This window comes from Mytilus edulis, chromosome 10, assembly GCF_963676685.1.
Source record: "Mytilus edulis chromosome 10, xbMytEdul2.2, whole genome shotgun sequence".
Lineage (NCBI taxonomy): Eukaryota > Metazoa > Mollusca > Bivalvia > Mytilida > Mytilidae > Mytilus > Mytilus edulis.
In genome coordinates this window covers 44155169-44176191 of record NC_092353.1, presented here as the reverse complement: position 1 = coordinate 44176191, position 21023 = coordinate 44155169, and the positions used below count along the sequence as shown (strand labels likewise).

The 21023-nt window shown below is 31.0% G+C and overlaps 1 protein-coding gene across 2 annotated transcripts in view; it reads left to right on the top strand.

Annotated features, from left to right (window-relative positions):
- The window catches only part of LOC139491253 (uncharacterized), a 69522-nt gene that overhangs the window by 8580 nt on the left and 39919 nt on the right, over positions 1-21023 (top strand). Inside the window, exons 3-7 of one of the 2 annotated variants that reach the window (XM_071278782.1) lie at positions 2375-2505; positions 3036-3162; positions 4454-4534; positions 19735-19779; positions 20800-20895. In XM_071278782.1, coding sequence (XP_071134883.1) covers positions 2375-2505; positions 3036-3162; positions 4454-4534; positions 19735-19779; positions 20800-20895 — 480 coding nt within the window. Of the gene's footprint in view, positions 1-2374; positions 2506-3035; positions 3163-4453; positions 4535-8451; positions 8528-19734; positions 19780-20799; positions 20896-21023 lie in introns of those variants that run through there. The other variant, XM_071278783.1, reaches the window with a different exon arrangement.

The following is a 21023-nucleotide window of genomic DNA, read 5'->3' as shown; positions in this document are numbered from 1 at the left end:
TATATTTGTTGTAGAAAACAAGTATTCTCACAAAGACAAATAGAAGTTCACTAAGCGGTAGCCTGGAGTTGTTCACCTTCTTTCAAATTATGTTATGTAAAGGATAAGGCCACATGAAGAAGTTTGTTAAGTTGAAAATAAGGCCACATCAAATTTGTGCATGCAGTTCCTTAGAATCGTTGCTCCAAATTTTTAAAAACCTGAATTTTTTTTTTTACCACCATTCCATGAATACTTCTTGGAAATCAACTATTTCTATATATACGACCACAAAAATGTGTTTAGGAAGAAGGGGACGAGAAAGAGATCTAAAACAAGCATTTTTCTTGTTCAAGGTCAATAACTAGTGTACATGTGTATGGATCTCTATGAAATTGTACCACAAGGTTCCTTACCAAAAAAAGGAATGTTGGGAATAATTATGGGGGTTAAGGCCATAATTGATTGATTGATTGATTGATTGGTGTTAATCATCACTTTCAGCACTATTGTGCTATTACGTGCCTGTCAAATTTTATTGATGGAAGATGCGAGAATGAGGCTGCAACTCATAGAGCATTGAATGGATTCTCAAACACAAAGATGACTTAAGGACATATAACAAATATGCACTTCCAATTTTTATACAAGATTGATTTTGGCATTCTGCTAATACCAATTCTTCCACCACTTTTGATCAAAGTGTGATGTGTGCATAATCCCAATTATGAGGAATTTATATAACAATTAACACACAAATAATGTGTTGTACAGATAAAAATGTTCAAGTAAATACAAAGTGATTTATATTAAGAGTGCTCTGTCTGCACTTTGTGATGCACAGATACATGTATGTTTGTATTACAATTGATAATGGTATCACTTAAATTAATCAGGTATGTAGGTAAACTGCCATTTGTGTGAATGACATACCTACTTTTACTCAATATGATAACCTATTTCTTCCTTCATCTATAAATGGTCATAGAGTATGTTTACATGTATTTATAAACATGGAAGTGATTTGAAAAGTTCAGAAATAAGGCATGCTATGGTCATGTTAGTATTACATGCATATGAATCTGTTATGAAAGGGTATTTTTGCTGACACTGCAATATTTTTTAAAGTACCGGTACTTAGTTTTGATTTTAGATCTTTTCTGAGCAATTTAACATTTTCAAATAAATTTTTCAGTTAGTATTGCATGCATATCAATGCATATGAATCAGTATTGTTATGGAAGGGTATTTTTGCTTACACCCCAGTTCTATTGTTATAATTCATAGTTTCTATTTTTATCCAGACACACCTTTCCCTCGGTGTATAACTATTACTGACACTACAAAAAAATTTAAAGTACTTAGTCTTTTCTGAGCATTTTAATAAGAACTCTCAGATAGAAATTTTATATTATGTAATCTGTTATTTTATGAGGATCAATCTTGAAGTGCAAATATATGACAGACAAACTTCTACTAATAGTGCTCCATCTAGCTACATTTCATGCTTCATTGACTTTAAAGCTAGTGAAATCAATACTTTGCCTTGTTCAGTTACATGTTTAATTGAAAGGTTTGCTGAAGATAGTGTTTACAGAGTCATTTAGGTTTAAATCATATTAATGGGTTAGGAACTTTTTCTACTTTTCCTTAATAATATTTTGTAACTCCTATGAATAATTCATAGGCACTTCTGAATTTAAAAACTTGCATATTAGCCCAATTCATTTTTATGCTCACTGTGCAAGAGGAGGCATTAGGTTTTACCCTTGTCCGTCCCTACGTCCATAAATCCATACGTTGCAAAGTTGGAAACTTAATGAAAATGCTTATAACCCCAAAACACAAATCAAAGATGAATTTTGGTGGTATCACTTTAACCATAGAGAGTTGTGCCCCTTTGCAAATGGAAACATTGCTGAATTTTTTGTTTTGCTTCTCTAACTTAAGTTTGCCTCAGTGTAATTTTATTTTTAATAGTTTTAAAAGACCTTGTCTAAAATTCTCTTTTGAATATTTTCAAATCCCAACTTTAAGCATATTTAAGTAAAAAATCACCAAATGAACATCGTCTTATACAGTTCCAGATTACCGAATTCACTGGTCAGCTTTGAAAAATTAGGAATTAATACCTGAGTTTGGCTTCTAGGCATGGAAGATTACATTTTTAGGAAAAAAACTTGGAGTAGAATGAGTAAATTTTCATCCCATTAGCCATTAGAATTGATTATAGTTATATTGATTAGAAATGTTTCTTTGATTCTATTGCAATTGGAAACTAGTTATAGACAGTGGAGATATTCCAGCTCATCTCCACACAATATAGATTTAATATAAGATAGAAATAAACTTATTTGATGAGCTTTATTGATGAAATATTTGTTTTCATTTTCAGATATTACGAGATGCCCAGATTATGCTTCAGCGTATGGAACACAGGGGAGCCTGTGGGTGTGACAACGATACTGGAGATGGCGCCGGTGTCATCACAGCCATACCCCATGACCTCTATGCTAAGGAACTCAAGTAATTATAGAAAATAAAATGGAAAATTCAGTTGGTGCATGCAAATGAAACTTGGTTTTGAAGTAGACACTTGTACTTATCATATTCAAATGATGATACATGTACAAGATATTCTAGGACAACTTAAAGGTTTACTCTGTGTTGCTTGATGGCTAGACCATGGACATAACAAAAAGTGTATAAACCTGCAAAAAAAGAGTAGAAAAAAATATAGTATAATGTAAACCCAACATTTTAAAGGGGTAGGGGTTTAACTGACTGCATCAAATAAACATATACATAGTGTAGTTCATCATAACATGTACTCATAATTCTGGGTTTTTTTGCTTACACATGTGTAGGAATATGTGATAATAATACAACGGAAATTTGTACATTTTCTCTCACATCTTAATTGAACATCTGAAGGGGAAAGCCAGTTTCTCTCTTTGTACTCGGGCTTCCCCCACCAATAAAAACAGCCCACTACAATTTATCCTAGGTTGTTGACAGTGCCTTAAAAATCCAATTAATTTAACATATATTTACAGAGCAGAACAGAGTATTGAGTTACCAGAAGCTGGGAGCTATGCCACAGGAATGATGTTTATAGACAAGGATAAAGGTCCAGAAATCAAATCTATTTTTGTGAAATTTGCTGAGAACTTTGAATTAAAGGTATAAAATTCTTTCCTTGGTTTAAGTATATTTTTTTGTGGCTTTGAATTTGATTTAGTTATGACTTTTCATTAGTTTTGTCTTTTTTCAGAAAGATAAGTCGTTTGTAAATTTCTTGTAGAGTTTTTTTTTGCCATTGATGAATTGTCATTTAGTGCTCAGTGGAATACAATGGGTCCATGTTCAATAGCTTAATTGGATTAATATTGAACTAAATATTAATAAAAAAGGGATCTGATCATGAAGTATAATTCATTGAGACAGCAAAGCAATGACACAAATAATTGAGAGTTCTAGAGGTCAACCTAAAGTTCTAGAGGTCAACCTAAAGTTCTAGAGGTCAACCTAAAGTTCTAGAGGTCAACCTAAAGTCTTCTAATGCACAAATATCAAAGTCAAAATCTTTTAAGATAGCAGTACGCAAACAAATACAGAAACCATTAAAAATCTGCCTTCAAACAATATAAGAACATATTTAATTTAGAAAAAAGATGAATTTCAGTTTACAAATACAGTCTGGCTAAATAACAAATATTGTAAATAGATGCACACTGTCACTGTTGATTCTCATCTGAAAGGTGTGATACATCAATTTTTGATCATTCAATTTTCTCGAGTGTTCACCCCAAGGACTTATCGCACCAAAGTCATGATGGTGCTTTCTCAATAGATTTGATAAAAGATTGTACTGTCAATTCAGAAATTACTGCAAGGTTTTTATGGATGCCAACAATGGGACTGTTCGAGTATTGCAATTATAAGACCTTGCATTCTAATATCAAATACATATACATGTAACAGTATGCAGATATTTATTAAATTGCAATAATTAATCTCTCGTTATTGTCCTTTCTTCAATAATCACAATAATAAATGTGTGCAATATTTTCTAATTTGACAGTACATGTATTACAAATATGGAGCTATTATTTAAAGGAAACAGTGCTATTTGAAAGCCATCATGCTATTAGGTTAATATAGATACATTCTGAAAGTGAAAATTTTCTGCACTTTAAACTTTTAAAACTACTAGTCCCAACACCTATATTCTGAGATATTTCTCATGTGTCTGAATAAATTTTTTCAAATACTTACTGGTCCAAATAAAATTTTACTAATCTTGAGGAAAACAGTGTAGACTGAAATAAACAAGCATTACAAATACTACATTTATATTGAAAAATATATCCTCTATTTGAAACAATAAACAGAACTAAAAGGAATACAATGAACAATTCACCGTTAATTATTATTCACATTAATCATTTGTTAATATAAATTGACAATGTAGGTAATAGGATGGAGAAGCCCACCAGTGGATAGATCGGCTATTGGGAGTATTGCTCAGACCACAGAACCATTAATATTACAGGTAAATATACAACAATAGAATTAACAAATAGTGTGAATTTAAGAAAAAGTTAAATGCAAAGATAATTTAAAAAAAGATGTTATGTCAGTTCTAATATGAACTTAATTTAAGTTTTTGAGTAAGATGATGTTTTAGGACTTTTCATTATTAAGGACATTTGATTGAAGCCATCACTTGGTATTTGTCATAAGCAATGGTTTGTTTAGTTTTTTGTCTTTTATGAAAAAGACATTGAGACATAGGAATTCTAATATGGCAGGGACAAACATAGAAAGTGATTTAAAGCTTTGCATTTCAGGAGTCTTTTTCACAAAAAAAAGGACTAAGATTGATCTATGCTGCATTGTTCATCACTTACAATCAATCTTAGTCGTAAGTTAATTTGTGAAACAAACTCTAGAAGGTTGAAAATACAGATCCTCCTATTATGAGTGCAAATGGCTTTTTGTCATTAACTATAATCTGGCATAAAAATTATGTCAGCTATGACCTCATGAAGACTTATTTATGTTAGTGTTAAATTTATTTCATTTTTGTTTAGAAATTGGTCTATGGAATCACTGTAATATGTCTAATATTTCTGAGTTAAAAATTCAATGGTCAACTTTTATTTAGAGCTTTTTTGTTTTCTCAATTTCTATGATAAATTTCAGGTGTATAAAATCATTGTTCGGTGGCCATTTCCAGCTTTCAGTTTTTACCAGTGTTTGACCAAATTTTCATTATTATCTGATCAATTTTATCATGTACAAGTAGTATTAAGGAGGTCAACTATATTTGGTGTATAAATGCTGACCTTCACCTAATTTTAGATTTTCACTATAGATGCAGTCATGCAGACAGGCCTTTTATCTCCAATAATGTCAACATATCATTCAATTATATAGATAATCAATAAAGCAGGCAAGACATTTTAGTCTGTCCTTCTCGTTTCATTTTGATTGAAATTTATGAATTAAACTTTGTCTCATATTTGGGCATCTAGCATGATTCAGTATTATGGTGAGCGATTCAAATCTCTTTACAATGAAGAAATGGTGCATCTATTAAACAAAGCATTGATTGTTATGGATGAAAAAGCTTTGGTTATAGGTGTTCATTATCAATAGCCAGTGTTAAAAAAAAGATATACATATTTTACTGTAGCAACTTTGTAGGATATATAGACTAGGTTAAAAAAAAAACCTTGAATAAATGATACCATTTTCAAATGGAAAACAGAAAACCTGAAGGTTATTTTCTTACTGAAATGAATATTTGAACTAAAAAAATATATTGAATAAAGTTTATACCTATTAGTTTCAATTTCAAAATTCTTAGATATTAAACATCACAAGTAGGCATGATGATTTGAAAAGTACATTGCTTGTTATTTAGTTACATGATGGAAGTTTTTAACGACCTTGACTGGCTACACAGCCCTTTCACGGTCGGTTTAGCTACATGCAACCCATTATTAGGCTTTGACTTTGTTTATCAATAAATAATTCAGGTGTATCCAAAATTTGCACTTTTGCATAAACCTTCACATTGAACTTGTAGATCATAGATATAGCATACAAATTTAGTGTCCCCATTATATCCATTTCATGTTTATAAAGTTAAAATAACATCATTTAAAAACTTTAAATATTTGTTTGCCCTTTAAAAGATATTTGTAGGTCACAATTATGACCAAATTAACAATCATTGTATAAGGTTAAAAAAGCTTTTGATCTCGGTCCAGTCTGAATTATTGAATGCTTACATGAATATTTGATATATTAGACATAATAGTATAGTTTAAAGTTTTATTGATTATAAAATACCTGCTTTTAGAGAAAAATTACATGTAAACTTTAAATACATGATCTGTGTACATGCATTAGATCATGTTGAAATCATGACCAAAATAATCTTAATGTAGTTTAATGGTTTGTTAAACAAATGAAAGAGGCATAAATTATTACCAAGTTAAAACTTTTCCAGACAAAAGTATGGGATTATTTGGCAAGTTTTAATTGATTGAGTCCCTATACTGATACAGTAATACCCCATACTCATTTTAAAGTGTACTTCCAGCTGCCAAACTTTCCATCTCCACTAAAAGGTTGGGGTTTGGGAGGGGGGGGGGGTTGGAGATTATGCATTATAGAGGACTTTTTTATTCTAAATTTTGTATTAATTTAAACTTTTATCCCAAACAGATACAATTTAATTATCTATCCCTTGATTTAATTAGTGACAATAACATTTGTGATGGCCTTGAAAGTCTTTTTACTATGCAAATAAGCAATATTTTAACAAAACAGGGAAAAACAATAACAGAATAACATTTGTGATGACCTTGAAAGTCTTTTTACTTTGCAAATAAGCAATATTTTAACAAAACAGGGAAAAACAATAACAGCAAATACTATATCCCAAACTCTAGTGATGAAAGAAGGTGATAAAAAGGGTGATTTTTGTTAAAGAGGGATACTTTAATCTGCCTTAAAGGTATCACGCCCATAGCGGGGATGACATGTAGGTCAACACTATTTAGTTGATAATGTGAAGAAGTATGAATACGTGTCTGTTTGAAAAATGATACACATGGTAATGTTTTGAACTCTTGACCTCATGTTCATGCTTCAGATTTTAATTTAGATTTATATCTATACATGGATGTTAGAATAATTTGTATGGTCATTCATTTCATTTTCATAAAAATGCATCTGACAGCTTCATATCACCTCAACATCTTTCAGTTCTAATTTGTCAAAACTTTTTTTCCAAGTTAAACAAAATTGCATTAATTTGTATCATAATATTTTATGTTAAAAGAAACCTTGTATTCATAAGCTTTCCACTTTGCCCTTATCTGCCTTAAATCTCAATAAAATATGTTGTATCCCTATGAAGAATGTACAAAGTTTATTAAACATACAAGCTGTTGCAGTCATGATTTTAATGTTATACATAGGTGATATAAATTTTCCATTGCAAACATATTAATGATGTTCAATCCACTAAAACATAAAAATTACTAGACTACATCTTTAAAAAGTTATTAGTAAAGCATACTGTTTCTGAGTTGCTTAACCTCCATTTTTGTTTTTATCTTCAAATGATTTTCTTTTTTCTGTATTAACATATGTAACAATATTTCCATATTATAAGGAAAAAATTACTTTTATTTATTCCAGTAAAGAAAATATTCAGGCTGTTTTCCATTGGATTTTTTAAATATTTCGAATACTTCTGACATGAACTTGTTTAATTATGAAAGCAATCTTGTGGTCTAAATTGTGTTATTGAATTCTACTTTTATTAATCATTACTGTTAACAATAGATTATATTGATATTTTTTGTTATTCTGAAAGTACAAAATATATTCTGGATCTGTTTATTGTTAATAATTTGGACATTAAGTATGCTGATATAAAAGGAAAATCCATCTATCTGAAATGGACTTGATTCTAAAATATTAGGATAACAAAATTATTTTCTTTGAAGTATTGACAACTTGATCCCTGTCCATGAAGAGCAAAGGAAAGAAAACTATTTTCCCTTTTAAGTTATTTAAATAAAATTTTTTGAATGAGCAATGTTTTGTAGTGAACACGATATTGCACAGTTTCAATCTTTTAAGAATATTAAGAAACAATTTACAGAATTTGAATTTCTTCCATTGCTCTTGCATGTGCAAGGAACCAGTTGTTGTCTTATTTAATGAAAATTAAAGCTAAAAATTGTTTACTATGCAAAATGCAACAATTATCTACGATATAGTTTTCATCTACTGATTTGAAAATATGAGCATCCTTATTAAATGTCCATATTTCACACATTTAAAGTGTTTTATTGAAGTTATTATGTACTGCTATCTGATAATTGTGTTCTACATGTTCATTTTTGTTGAGATATGCCCTTAGCACATGAAAAGTTTCTTTGTAGGAGTAGCCAGCCATCATATCTGGCGGTGAAGAGTTCCAAGGAAGGGAGGCAACTCAGAAATAAGTGTTTACTAAGTAAATGAATAATGACCATACTTTTCTATTGCAGCATAAATTTATAAACATGGACTTTGTATTTAAATCACATAAACACTTAAAACACATTTACATTTTGAAGAGAAAAAAAAAATATAATAGATTTATTTATAATGGAAACGTAATGATATAAATGTTGCTGCAATCCTCATTCAGTGAAATTCAAATTTGAGAATAAAAAGGTAGTAAAAGGCAATTGTATGTTTTTAGGTGCAAAATATTTACTAAACAGGCAGCCAGATCAAGGTTGCTCTTCAATTTGGATTTATGCTTCATAACTTGATCTAAGGGCAACATTCATATTAACAGAACATATCCTGATCTAAAGGCAACATTTATAATAATAGTCTATAACAGAGCATATCCATGTCCTAATCTAAGTGCAACATTCATATAATAACATGACATATCCTGATCTAAGGGCAACATTAATAATAACAGGCCATTTCCTGATCTAAGGGCAACATTAATAATAACAGGCCATTTCCTGATCTAAGGGCAACATTCATAATAACAGAACATATCCTGATCTAAGGGCAACATTTATAATAATAATAAACCATATCCATGTCCTAATCTAAGGGCAACATTCATAATAACAGAACATATCATGATCTAAGGGCGACATTCATAATAACAGGACATATCCTAATCTAAGGGCAACATTCATAATAATAGAACATATCCATGTCCTAATCTAAGGGCAACATTCATATAATAACATGACATATCCTGATCTAAGGGCAACATTAATAATAACAGGACATATCCTGATCTAAGGACAACATTCATAATAACAGAACATATCCTAATCTAAGGACAACATTCATAATAATAGAACAGGACATATCCTGATCTTAGGGAAACATTCATAATAACAGGCCATTTTCTGATCTAAGGGCAACATTCATAATAACATATCCTAATCTAAGGGCAACATTCATAATAACAGGCCATTTCCTGATCTAAGGGCGACATTCATAATAACAGGACATATCCTAATCTAAGGACAACATTCATAATAATAGAACAGGACATATCCTGATCTTAGGGCAACATTCATAATAACAGGCCATTTCCTGATCTAAGGGCAACATTCATAATAACAGAACATATCCGAATCTAAGGACAACATTCATAATAATAGAACAGGACATATCCTGATCTTAGGGCAACATTCATAATAACAGGCCATTTCCTGATCTAAGGGCAACATTCATAATAACAGGCCATTTCCTGATCTAAGGGCAACATTCATAATAACAGGACATATCCTAATCTAAGGGCAACATTTATAATAACAGAACATATCCTAATCTAAGGACAACATTCATAATAATAGAACAGGACATATCCTAATCTAAGGGCAACATTCATAATAACAGGCCATTTCCTGATCTAAGGGCAACATTCATAATAACAGGCCATTTCCTGATCTAAGGACAACATTCATAATAACAGGACATATCCTGATCTAAGGGCAACATTTATAATAACAGAACATATCCTAATCTAAGGACAACATTCATAATAATAGAACAGGACATATCCTAATCTAAGGGCAACATTCATAATAACAGGCCATTTCCTGATCTAAGGGCAACATTCAAAATAACAGGACATATCCTAATCTAAGGGCAACATTTATATTAACAGAACATATCCTGATCTAAGGACAACATTCATAATAACATGACACATCCTGATCTAAGGACAACATTCATAATAACAGGACATATCCTGATCTTAGGGCAACATTCATAATAACAGGCCATTTCCTGATCTAAGGGCAACATTCATAATAACAGGACATATCCTAATCTAAGGGCAACATTCATAATAACAGGACATATCCTGATCTTAGGGCAACATTCATAATAACAGGCCATTTCCTGATCTAAGGGCAACATTCATAATAACAGGACATATCCTAATCTAAGGGCAACATTCATAATAATAGAACATATCCATGTCCTAATCTAAGGGCAACATTCATAATAACAGGCCATTTCCTGATCTAAGGGCAACATTCATAATAACAGAACCTATCCTAATCTAAGGGCAACATTCATAATAACAGGACATATCATGATCTAAGGGCAACATTCATAATAATAGAACATATCATGACCTAAGGGCAACATTCATAATAACAGAACATATCATGATCTTAGGGCAACATTCATAATAACAGGACATATCCTGATCTAAGGGCAACATTCATAATAACATATCCTAATCTAAGGACAACATTCATAATAACAGAACATATCCTGATCTTAGGGCAACATTCATAATAACAGGCCATTTCCTGATCTAAGGACAACATTCATAATAACAGAACATATCCTGATCTAAGGACAACATTCATAATAACAGAACATATCCTGATCTAAGGGCAACATTCATAATAACAGGACATATCCTGATCTTAGGGCAACATTCATAATAACAGAACATATCATGATCTAAGGGCAACATTCATAATAACAGAACATATCCTAATCTAAGGGCAACATTCATAATAATATATCCTAATCTAAGGGCAACATTCATAATAACAGGACATATCCTGATCTTAGGGCAACATTCATAATAACAGGACATATCCTGATCTAAGGGCAACATTCATAATAACATATCCTAATCTAAGGACAACAGTCATAATAACAGAACATATCCTGATCTTAGGGCAACATTCATAATAACATATCCTAATCTAAGGACAACAGTCATAATAACAGAACATATCCTGATCTAAGGGCAACATTCATAATAACATATCCTAATCTAAGGACAACAGTCATAATAACAGAACATATCCTGATCTAAGGACAACATTCATAATAACAGAACATTTCCTGATCTAAGGGCAACATTCATAATAACATATCCTAATCTAAGGACAACAGTCATAATAACAGAACATTTTCTGATCTAAGGGCAACATTCATAATAACATATCCTAATCTAAGGACAACAGTCATAATAACAGAACATTTCCTGATCTAAGGGCAACATTCATAATATCATATCCTAATCTAAGGACAACAGTCATAATAACAGAACATATCCTGATCTAAGGACAACATTCATAATAACAGAACATATCCTGATCTAAGGGCAACATTCATAATAACAGGACATATCCTGATCTTAGGGCAACATTCATAATAACAGAACATATCCTAATCTAAGGGCAACATTCATAATAACAGAACATATCCTGATCTAAGGACAACATTCATAATAACAGAACATATCCTGATCTAAGGGCAACATTCATAATAACAGGACATATCCTGATCTTAGGGCAACATTCATAATAACAGAACATATCCTAATCTAAGGGCAACATTTATAATAACAGAACATATCCTGATCTTAGGGCAACATTCTTAATAACAGAACATATCCTAATCTAAGGGCAACATTCATAATAACAGAACATATCCTGATCTTAGGGCAACATTCATAATAACAGAACATATCGTAATCTAAGGGCAACATTCATAATAACAGAACATATCCTGATCTAAGGGCAACATTTATAATAACAGAACATATCCAGAGATCTTATGAACAGATTTATATTTGCAGATATTTAAACTTAATTATCATTCATTCATTTCATCTGTCAATCATTTTGTAAATATAAAATATAAAAATAAGAAGATGTATGATTGCCAATGAGACAGCTCTCAATAAGGGACCAAAGACACAGAAATTAGCAACTGAAGGTCACTATACAGCCTTCAACAATAAGCAAAGTCATACCACATAGTCAGTTTTAAAAAGTCCAGAAAAAATAATGTAAAACAATTCAAATGAGAAACAGCCTAAGGTAGCAATACACAGTTAGGAAAAAAACTTAAAATTGACACTCATAATTTTTAAACATCCTCTTTCCCCTCCTGTCTAACAAAGAAGGCTTTATATGTGTGTTATGCATGTATATACTTATAGAAAGAGAATCTTCCATAGATTTCATTTCTAATGGTCATAAGGGTGAAATATAATCCCTCTTGGGTGTAACCATGGCAACAATCTGCATTTCTTAGATACAAAATATAGCAAAAAAGGGGGGTGAACATGTCACAAAAGTCTCCAAAATTTGGTCTAAAGGAAAATTTCAATCAATTACAGTGATACCTTTCCTGAATCCATAGGTTAATATCTATCAAGTGGTCCAAAAAAAATCGTATGCTTATCTGCTCGTTTTTCCATAAAATTGAATTGAAAAGATCGAGCGCAAAATCTTTGTTGATAAACACTACAATAATTTATGGACCTATGAACGGTACGGATAGGAAAATACGGACTGTCAATCATATAAATGGCCTATAAAACATGTTAAAAATAATCAAAATGTTCATATAAACCCACTAAGAAGGCTATATTATTCTTCAATTATCTAAAAATCAATTTTATTGTACAAAAACTTTCATATTTAAAAAATTCACAGGGGCCATAATGCGAAACTAAACTTCTAACTGTGTATTGCTACCTTAAGGATTAACAATTTTTTTCCCAATTCCACTTTAAATAGATTTCTGTTTTCTACTAGCTAAAACGAGCAAATTGGCCTGCTAGTTTTGAAAATCGGTTCAGAAATAAATATTTTATGAAGGTTAGCAGTTGACACTGAAATGCAACAAAAAAGTGATTTTATGAAACATGCCATGTCAAAGTGCATTTTCTCCTTTTTTAGTCAAATTTCTAAAACTTTACCTTCTAAGCCTGTCTTTTCTAGTTTAAAAACTTAAATTAACCTTAACAGTAGACAAATTATACAAGTTAAAGCTATTTTAAAGCTCTAGAATGTCAATTTTGTTGTGTATTACCATACCAAAGCCTTGGTTAAAATTTAGTAAATACTGAATTCATTTATAACAGCTGGAAAAAATTTAGGCTAAATTCATGCTAAATTGTGACTTTATACTTGCTAAAATAATAAATTTGATTTAGTCGCATGAAAAAATATAAAGCGTTTCCTTCTAAGGTTTCTACATAACGCGCAATCTTCTTTTCCAAGGGGTAGCCAATAAAGTATCAATTTATGACGGAACCAAGTCTTTGTGTCAAAATGTCTATATTGGTTGCTAAGGACAATAAACAACAAAACTAACATATATTGTCATTCTAAAGGTTGTTTCTCCCTCAGCATTGTATCTATAACCTAATTATCAATAGATTTGTGGTATGATTTGTCTTAAAAAAAGCAATTCTTTGCTTTGCCAAATGCCATAAGGTAGCAATACACAGTTAGGAAAAAAACTTAAAATTGACACTCATAATTTTTAAACATCCTCTTTCCCCTCCTGTCTAACAAAGAAGGCTTTATATGTGTGTTATGCATGTATATACTTATAGAAAGAGAATCTTCCATAGATTTCATTTCTAATGGTCATAAGGGTGAAATATAATCCCTCTTGGGTGTAACCATGGCAACAATCTGCATTTCTTAGATACAAAATATAGCAAAAAAGGGGGGTGAACATGTCACAAAAGTCTCCAAAATTTGGTCTAAAGGAAAATTTCAATCAATTACAGTGATACCTTTCCTGAATCCATAGGTTAATATCTATCAAGTGGTCCAAAAAAAATCATATGCTTATCTGCTCGTTTTTCCATAAAATTGAATTGAAAAGATCGAGCGCAAAATCTTTGTTGATAAACACTACAATAATTTATGGACCTATGAACGGTACGGATAGGAAAATACGGACTGTCAATCATATAAATGGCCTATAAAACATGTTAAAAATAATCAAAATGTTCATATAAACCCACTAAGAAGGCTATATTATTCTTCAATTATCTAAAAATCAATTTTATTGTACAAAAACTTTCATATTTAAAAAATTCACAGGGGCCATAATGCGAAACTAAACTTCTAACTGTGTATTGCTACCTTAAGGATTAACAATTTTTTTCCCAATTCCACTTTAAATAGATTTCTGTTTTCTACTAGCTAAAACGAGCAAATTGGCCTGCTAGTTTTGAAAATCGGTTCAGAAATAAATATTTTATGAAGGTTAGCAGTTGACACTGAAATGCAACAAAAAAGTGATTTTATGAAACATGCCATGTCAAAGTGCATTTTCTCCTTTTTTAGTCAAATTTCTAAAACTTTACCTTCTAAGCCTGTCTTTTCTAGTTTAAAAACTTAAATTAACCTTAACAGTAGACAAATTATACAAGTTAAAGCTATTTTAAAGCTCTAGAATGTCAATTTTGTTGTGTATTACCATACCAAAGCCTTGGTTAAAATTTAGTAAATACTGAATTCATTTATAACAGCTGGAAAAAATTTAGGCTAAATTCATGCTAAATTGTGACTTTATACTTGCTAAAATAATAAATTTGATTTAGTCGCATGAAAAAATATAAAGCGTTTCCTTCTAAGGTTTCTACATAACGCGCAATCTTCTTTTCCAAGGGGTAGCCAATAAAGTATCAATTTATGACGGAACCAAGTCTTTGTGTCAAAATGTCTATATTGGTTGCTAAGGACAATAAACAACAAAACTAACATATATTGTCATTCTAAAGGTTGTTTCTCCCTCAGCATTGTATCTATAACCTAATTATCAATAGATTTGTGGTATGATTTGTCTTAAAAAAAGCAATTCTTTGCTTTGCCAAATGCCATAAGGTAGCAATACACAGTTAGGAAAAAAACTTAAAATTGACACTCATAATTTTTAAACATCCTCTTTCCCCTCCTGTCTAACAAAGAAGGCTTTATATGTGTGTTATGCATGTATATACTTATAGAAAGAGAATCTTCCATAGATTTCATTTCTAATGGTCATAAGGGTGAAATATAATCCCTCTTGGGTGTAACCATGGCAACAATCTGCATTTCTTAGATACAAAATATAGCAAAAAAGGGGGGTGAACATGTCACAAAAGTCTCCAAAATTTGGTCTAAAGGAAAATTTCAATCAATTACAGTGATACCTTTCCTGAATCCATAGGTTAATATCTATCAAGTGGTCCAAAAAAAATCATATGCTTATCTGCTCGTTTTTCCATAAAATTGAATTGAAAAGATCGAGCGCAAAATCTTTGTTGATAAACACTACAATAATTTATGGACCTATGAACGGTACGGATAGGAAAATACGGACTGTCAATCATATAAATGGCCTATAAAACATGTTAAAAATAATCAAAATGTTCATATAAACCCACTAAGAAGGCTATATTATTCTTCAATTATCTAAAAATCAATTTTATTGTACAAAAACTTTCATATTTAAAAAATTCACAGGGGCCATAATGCGAAACTAAACTTCTAACTGTGTATTGCTACCTTAAGGATTAACAATTTTTTTCCCAATTCCACTTTAAATAGATTTCTGTTTTCTACTAGCTAAAACGAGCAAATTGGCCTGCTAGTTTTGAAAATCGGTTCAGAAATAAATATTTTATGAAGGTTAGCAGTTGACACTGAAATGCAACAAAAAAGTGATTTTATGAAACATGCCATGTCAAAGTGCATTTTCTCCTTTTTTAGTCAAATTTCTAAAACTTTACCTTCTAAGCCTGTCTTTTCTAGTTTAAAAACTTAAATTAACCTTAACAGTAGACAAATTATACAAGTTAAAGCTATTTTAAAGCTCTAGAATGTCAATTTTGTTGTGTATTACCATACCAAAGCCTTGGTTAAAATTTAGTAAATACTGAATTCATTTATAACAGCTGGAAAAAATTTAGGCTAAATTCATGCTAAATTGTGACTTTATACTTGCTAAAATAATAAATTTGATTTAGTCGCATGAAAAAATATAAAGCGTTTCCTTCTAAGGTTTCTACATAACGCGCAATCTTCTTTTCCAAGGGGTAGCCAATAAAGTATCAATTTATGACGGAACCAAGTCTTTGTGTCAAAATGTCTATATTGGTTGCTAAGGACAATAAACAACAAAACTAACATATATTGTCATTCTAAAGGTTGTTTCTCCCTCAGCATTGTATCTATAACCTAATTATCAATAGATTTGTGGTATGATTTGTCTTAAAAAAAGCAATTCTTTGCTTTGCCAAATGCCATAAGGTAGCAATACACAGTTAGGAAAAAAACTTAAAATTGACACTCATAATTTTTAAACATCCTCTTTCCCCTCCTGTCTAACAAAGAAGGCTTTATATGTGTGTTATGCATGTATATACTTATAGAAAGAGAATCTTCCATAGATTTCATTTCTAATGGTCATAAGGGTGAAATATAATCCCTCTTGGGTGTAACCATGGCAACAATCTGCATTTCTTAGATACAAAATATAGCAAAAAAGGGGGGTGAACATGTCACAAAAGTCTCAAAAATTTGGTCTAAAGGAAAATTTCAATCAATTACAGTGATACCTTTCCTGAATCCATAGGTTAATATCTATCAAGTGGTCCAAAAAAAATCATATGCTTATCTGCTCGTTTTTCCATAAAATTGAATTGAAAAGATCGAGCGCAAAATCTTTGTTGATAAACACTACAATAATTTATGGACCTATGAACGGTACGGATAGGAAAATACGGACTGTCAATCATATAAATGGCCTATAAAACATGTTAAAAATAATCAAAATGTTCATATAAACCCACTAAGAAGGCTATATTATTCTTCAATTATCTAAAAATCAATTTTATTGTACAAAAACTTTCATATTTAAAAAATTCACAGGGGCCATAATGCGAAACTAAACTTCTAACTGTGTATTGCTACCTAAGCAATATGTAAGTTGGTCTTGGTTGTAATAGGGTTTATCTAACCTGACTTTTAGGCAAACAGATATCTGAATAAGGATCAGTATATGTATGTTTTTGAAATATTGCACTAAATTTTCTTAACATCATGTAGTGCATATCATTAACCTAAGCTCTACACACTTATTCTGGAGAAGATGCAGCATCATTTTATATTTACTATTTTAGTTTCGAATCCACCATTAAGGACTAATACATTCACTGTGGATTCATAATTATTCGTTTGATACCAATTTTCATGGGTTTCGTGGATACAGGTGAACCACGAATTCAAATATTAAACAAATAACATTCTTTCCATAAGCTTTGTATACAGAGATTGGCTAAACCACGAAAATCAAATATCCACAAATATGAAAGTTTTCAGCAATCCACGAAAGTTGGTACCAAAGAAAATAATTGAATCCACAGTATATGAAAGTTATTTTTTTTTACTTTGTAAATATTAACAAGCACAAAGTCTATGGTTTTGTTACCTTGTCTGTCTCTCCCTCACTACTGTGTGTGTGTAAAATCATTGTCCGATGTAATTCAATGGGGAAGGTGTGTTAGAAATGCTAGAAAATGTACATGGATATATATGCCCAGCAACAGATTTTTGGTTTATTTGTGTTGTTTACTTGTCCTAGATATTGATTATGCCCAAATGTGAACAGTTATAGATAGGTTTCAAATAATGAGGTAATTTGAGTTTAATATTGTTCCTTGGCCACCATTTTGGAGTTCTAAATTGTTGATGTCTTATTTTGTTAACCAAATTAAAACACACATTTGATATGAGATCCTTGCTAGATGATAGTTATAATTAAGCAAGAAATGATAATTGTTTTGAAAAGTCCTTTTTTATTACGACCGCAAAAAAATTTTGCGTTTGTATAATGGTATGATGTTGTCGTCAGCGTCTTTGTCGTTGTTTGCGTCGTTGTCGTCGTCTGCGTCGTCTGAAGACACATTTGGTGTCCGGACAATAACTATAGTTTAAGCGAATGGATCTCTATTAAATTTAAGGAAAAGGTTCAATACCTCAAAAGGAAGGTTGGGATTGATTTTGGGGATAATGATCTAAACCGTTTTGGAATTAGGGCCCAAAAGGGGCCCGAAACAAGTATTTTTCTACTTTCAGGATATCAACTTGTGTAATAGTATTTCAATTGCTCTGAAATTGTACCATAATGTTTAATACCACAGTTAAAAAGTTTGGATTGATTTTGGGGGTTATGGTTCCAAAGGTTTAGGAATTATGGGCAAAAAAGGGGGCCCAAAATAAGCATTTTTGTAGTTTTCAAACAATAACTTGTGTTTAAGTGTATGAATCTCTCTGAAATTATACCACAAGTTTCCATACCATGAAGGGATGGTTAGTATTGATTTTGGGGGGTTATGGCTCAAAATGTTTTGGAATTAGGGGCAAAAAAAGGGGAAAAATTAGGTTTTTTGTCAATGGACAATTAAGACAATTTAAAAGCAGTGTAATGGAGGTAACTCAAAAACATTCAACATACAATGTTAGGTATGTTCGGATTTACCTCCCTCACACTACTTGTAAATTAAAAATGTATAAAGAAATGTCAGGTTTTGGACTAATTGCAAAAAAAAGGGGATGGTGGTAGTTTTCAATTTTTTTTTTCCAAATTTCTCAAATTCCAAATTTTTGAAAAGTTTGAAGAAGATATCTTTAATTGCACAATATTGTGCAATAGATTTGTAAGATTTTGACATTTGTTTCGTGTCAGAAACTGAAATTATGTGAAAAATTTGATCACAATCCAAATGCAGAAATGTATCAAGCTTGAATGTTGTGTCCATACTTGCCCGAACTGTGCAGGGTTGGACTTCTGCAGTCGTATTAATCTGTGCCCTGCGGAGCACCTGGTCTAAACTAAAGTGGTCAGTACAAGTTGAATTTGGTTGATGCACACTTAAACATCCCAGCATTGTGATAAAAGGGAAGTAACTCAAGTCAAATTTGTGTCAATGGAAATTTTTCTGGAGGGCACATGAATTTTTCCAAACATGCATAATAGATATGAGCATAATGAATATGATGGCAGATGTGGTATATGTTAAAGAGACTGTTCCTAAAAACATTCATTGGCTTATATTAATAAAAACATCAACACCAGCAAACACCCTTTGACATGAAAAATACAGATATACTCCAATATTGAGCAAGAATTGTTATATATTGCTAGTGATATAATATAGGTCACATTCAAAAATTGAAACTGAATAAAACTTGTGTATGCACATCAGTGTATTATTTAATGTTGTGAGACAAAAACATATTATTTAAAAAAGAATTATAGAAAAAAAAAAGTATATTAATTTGATTTGATGATGACTAGTTGTTATGAATGCTGTTGATGGCTTAACTATCCTACTAGAGAATGGAAAACTAAAACATCTTTCTTTTTCAGGTTTTTGTCACTGGTAAAGAGGATCCAAAAGAATTTGAAAGACAGGTGTGAATTTCTTTCTGAATTAAGAGTAAACTATATATATAAATTAAGTTTTCTGTAACAATAAATGTAATTTTCACAAAACATCTGGATAATATATTTTCAATTTCCTCATGGTGTGAGACTTTTAATAATCGTCAAAAATGATATATAGTTGTGAGTAACTCCATATTGCCAAAAAATTACTTTCAACCAACTTATTTTTGCGAAAGCTTTATTTTGCAACTTTCATGAGTAGAATAGTAATGAGAATATAAATCATTGTTAATATGAAAAATTTTGATCTTTCCTTATTAACCTTCACCAGTCAAACTTGAAAATCATGAAAGGAGTAGGTCCGGTAAGGACCGATTTTGGCCTCAAATTTCAGGTTCATCTGACGAAAGATTTTGACCACTTTTTAAACACTTAAGTGTCTATTTTATTTGAATTAATTAATTTATGTGAAAGATTTTAACAGATTTAGTCATTAAAAACGATCCGATTCAAGCTCAAATATGAAAAATCTACCTAATATGCCGAAAAATGTCACTTTTCAGATGGTTTTTGGTAAAAATGAAAGTGGCCGCATCCATGTTCATCCTCAAACTTTATATATGTTATGTATTATCATAAAATACAACTTACATTTCAATATTAAGGATGAACACGAATGCAGCCACTTTCGTTTTACACGAAATTCGTCTAAAATTTAACTAAAATGCTAGAATTATGAGGATTTCAGTAATTTAGCATGACTTAATGGTGCTAGTACCGGATATATGTGCATTGTATTGTCAAAAACAGCCCATATTTATGTAGCAGAAGCATTCTACTGTCCAAAAGATAACTAAAGGTTTACATTTTAACAATTTTGTAAAACTGCTATATTTTGGGGCCAAAAAGGGGTCTTACTGAACCTACTCCTTTATCTGCAGCTAAATTTACTGATAAGGGTTAAAAGCGAAATATAGTCTTCTCAAATTAATTTGGTTTATATGTGTGTCTTACTGATCAGATAATATTTATTCTCTGTATTTACAGGTGTACCTACTGAGGAAGTATAGTACTCATCAGATACCTGAACGTGGATTGAGATTCTACTTCTGTAATCTATCTCCACAAACTATCATTTACAAGGTAATTCACTTACGAGTATAGTTTTCATCAGATACCTGAACGTGGATTGAGATTCTACTTCTGTAATCTATCTCCACAAACTAAAATTTAGAAGGTAATTCATTTACAAGTATAGTACTCATCAGATA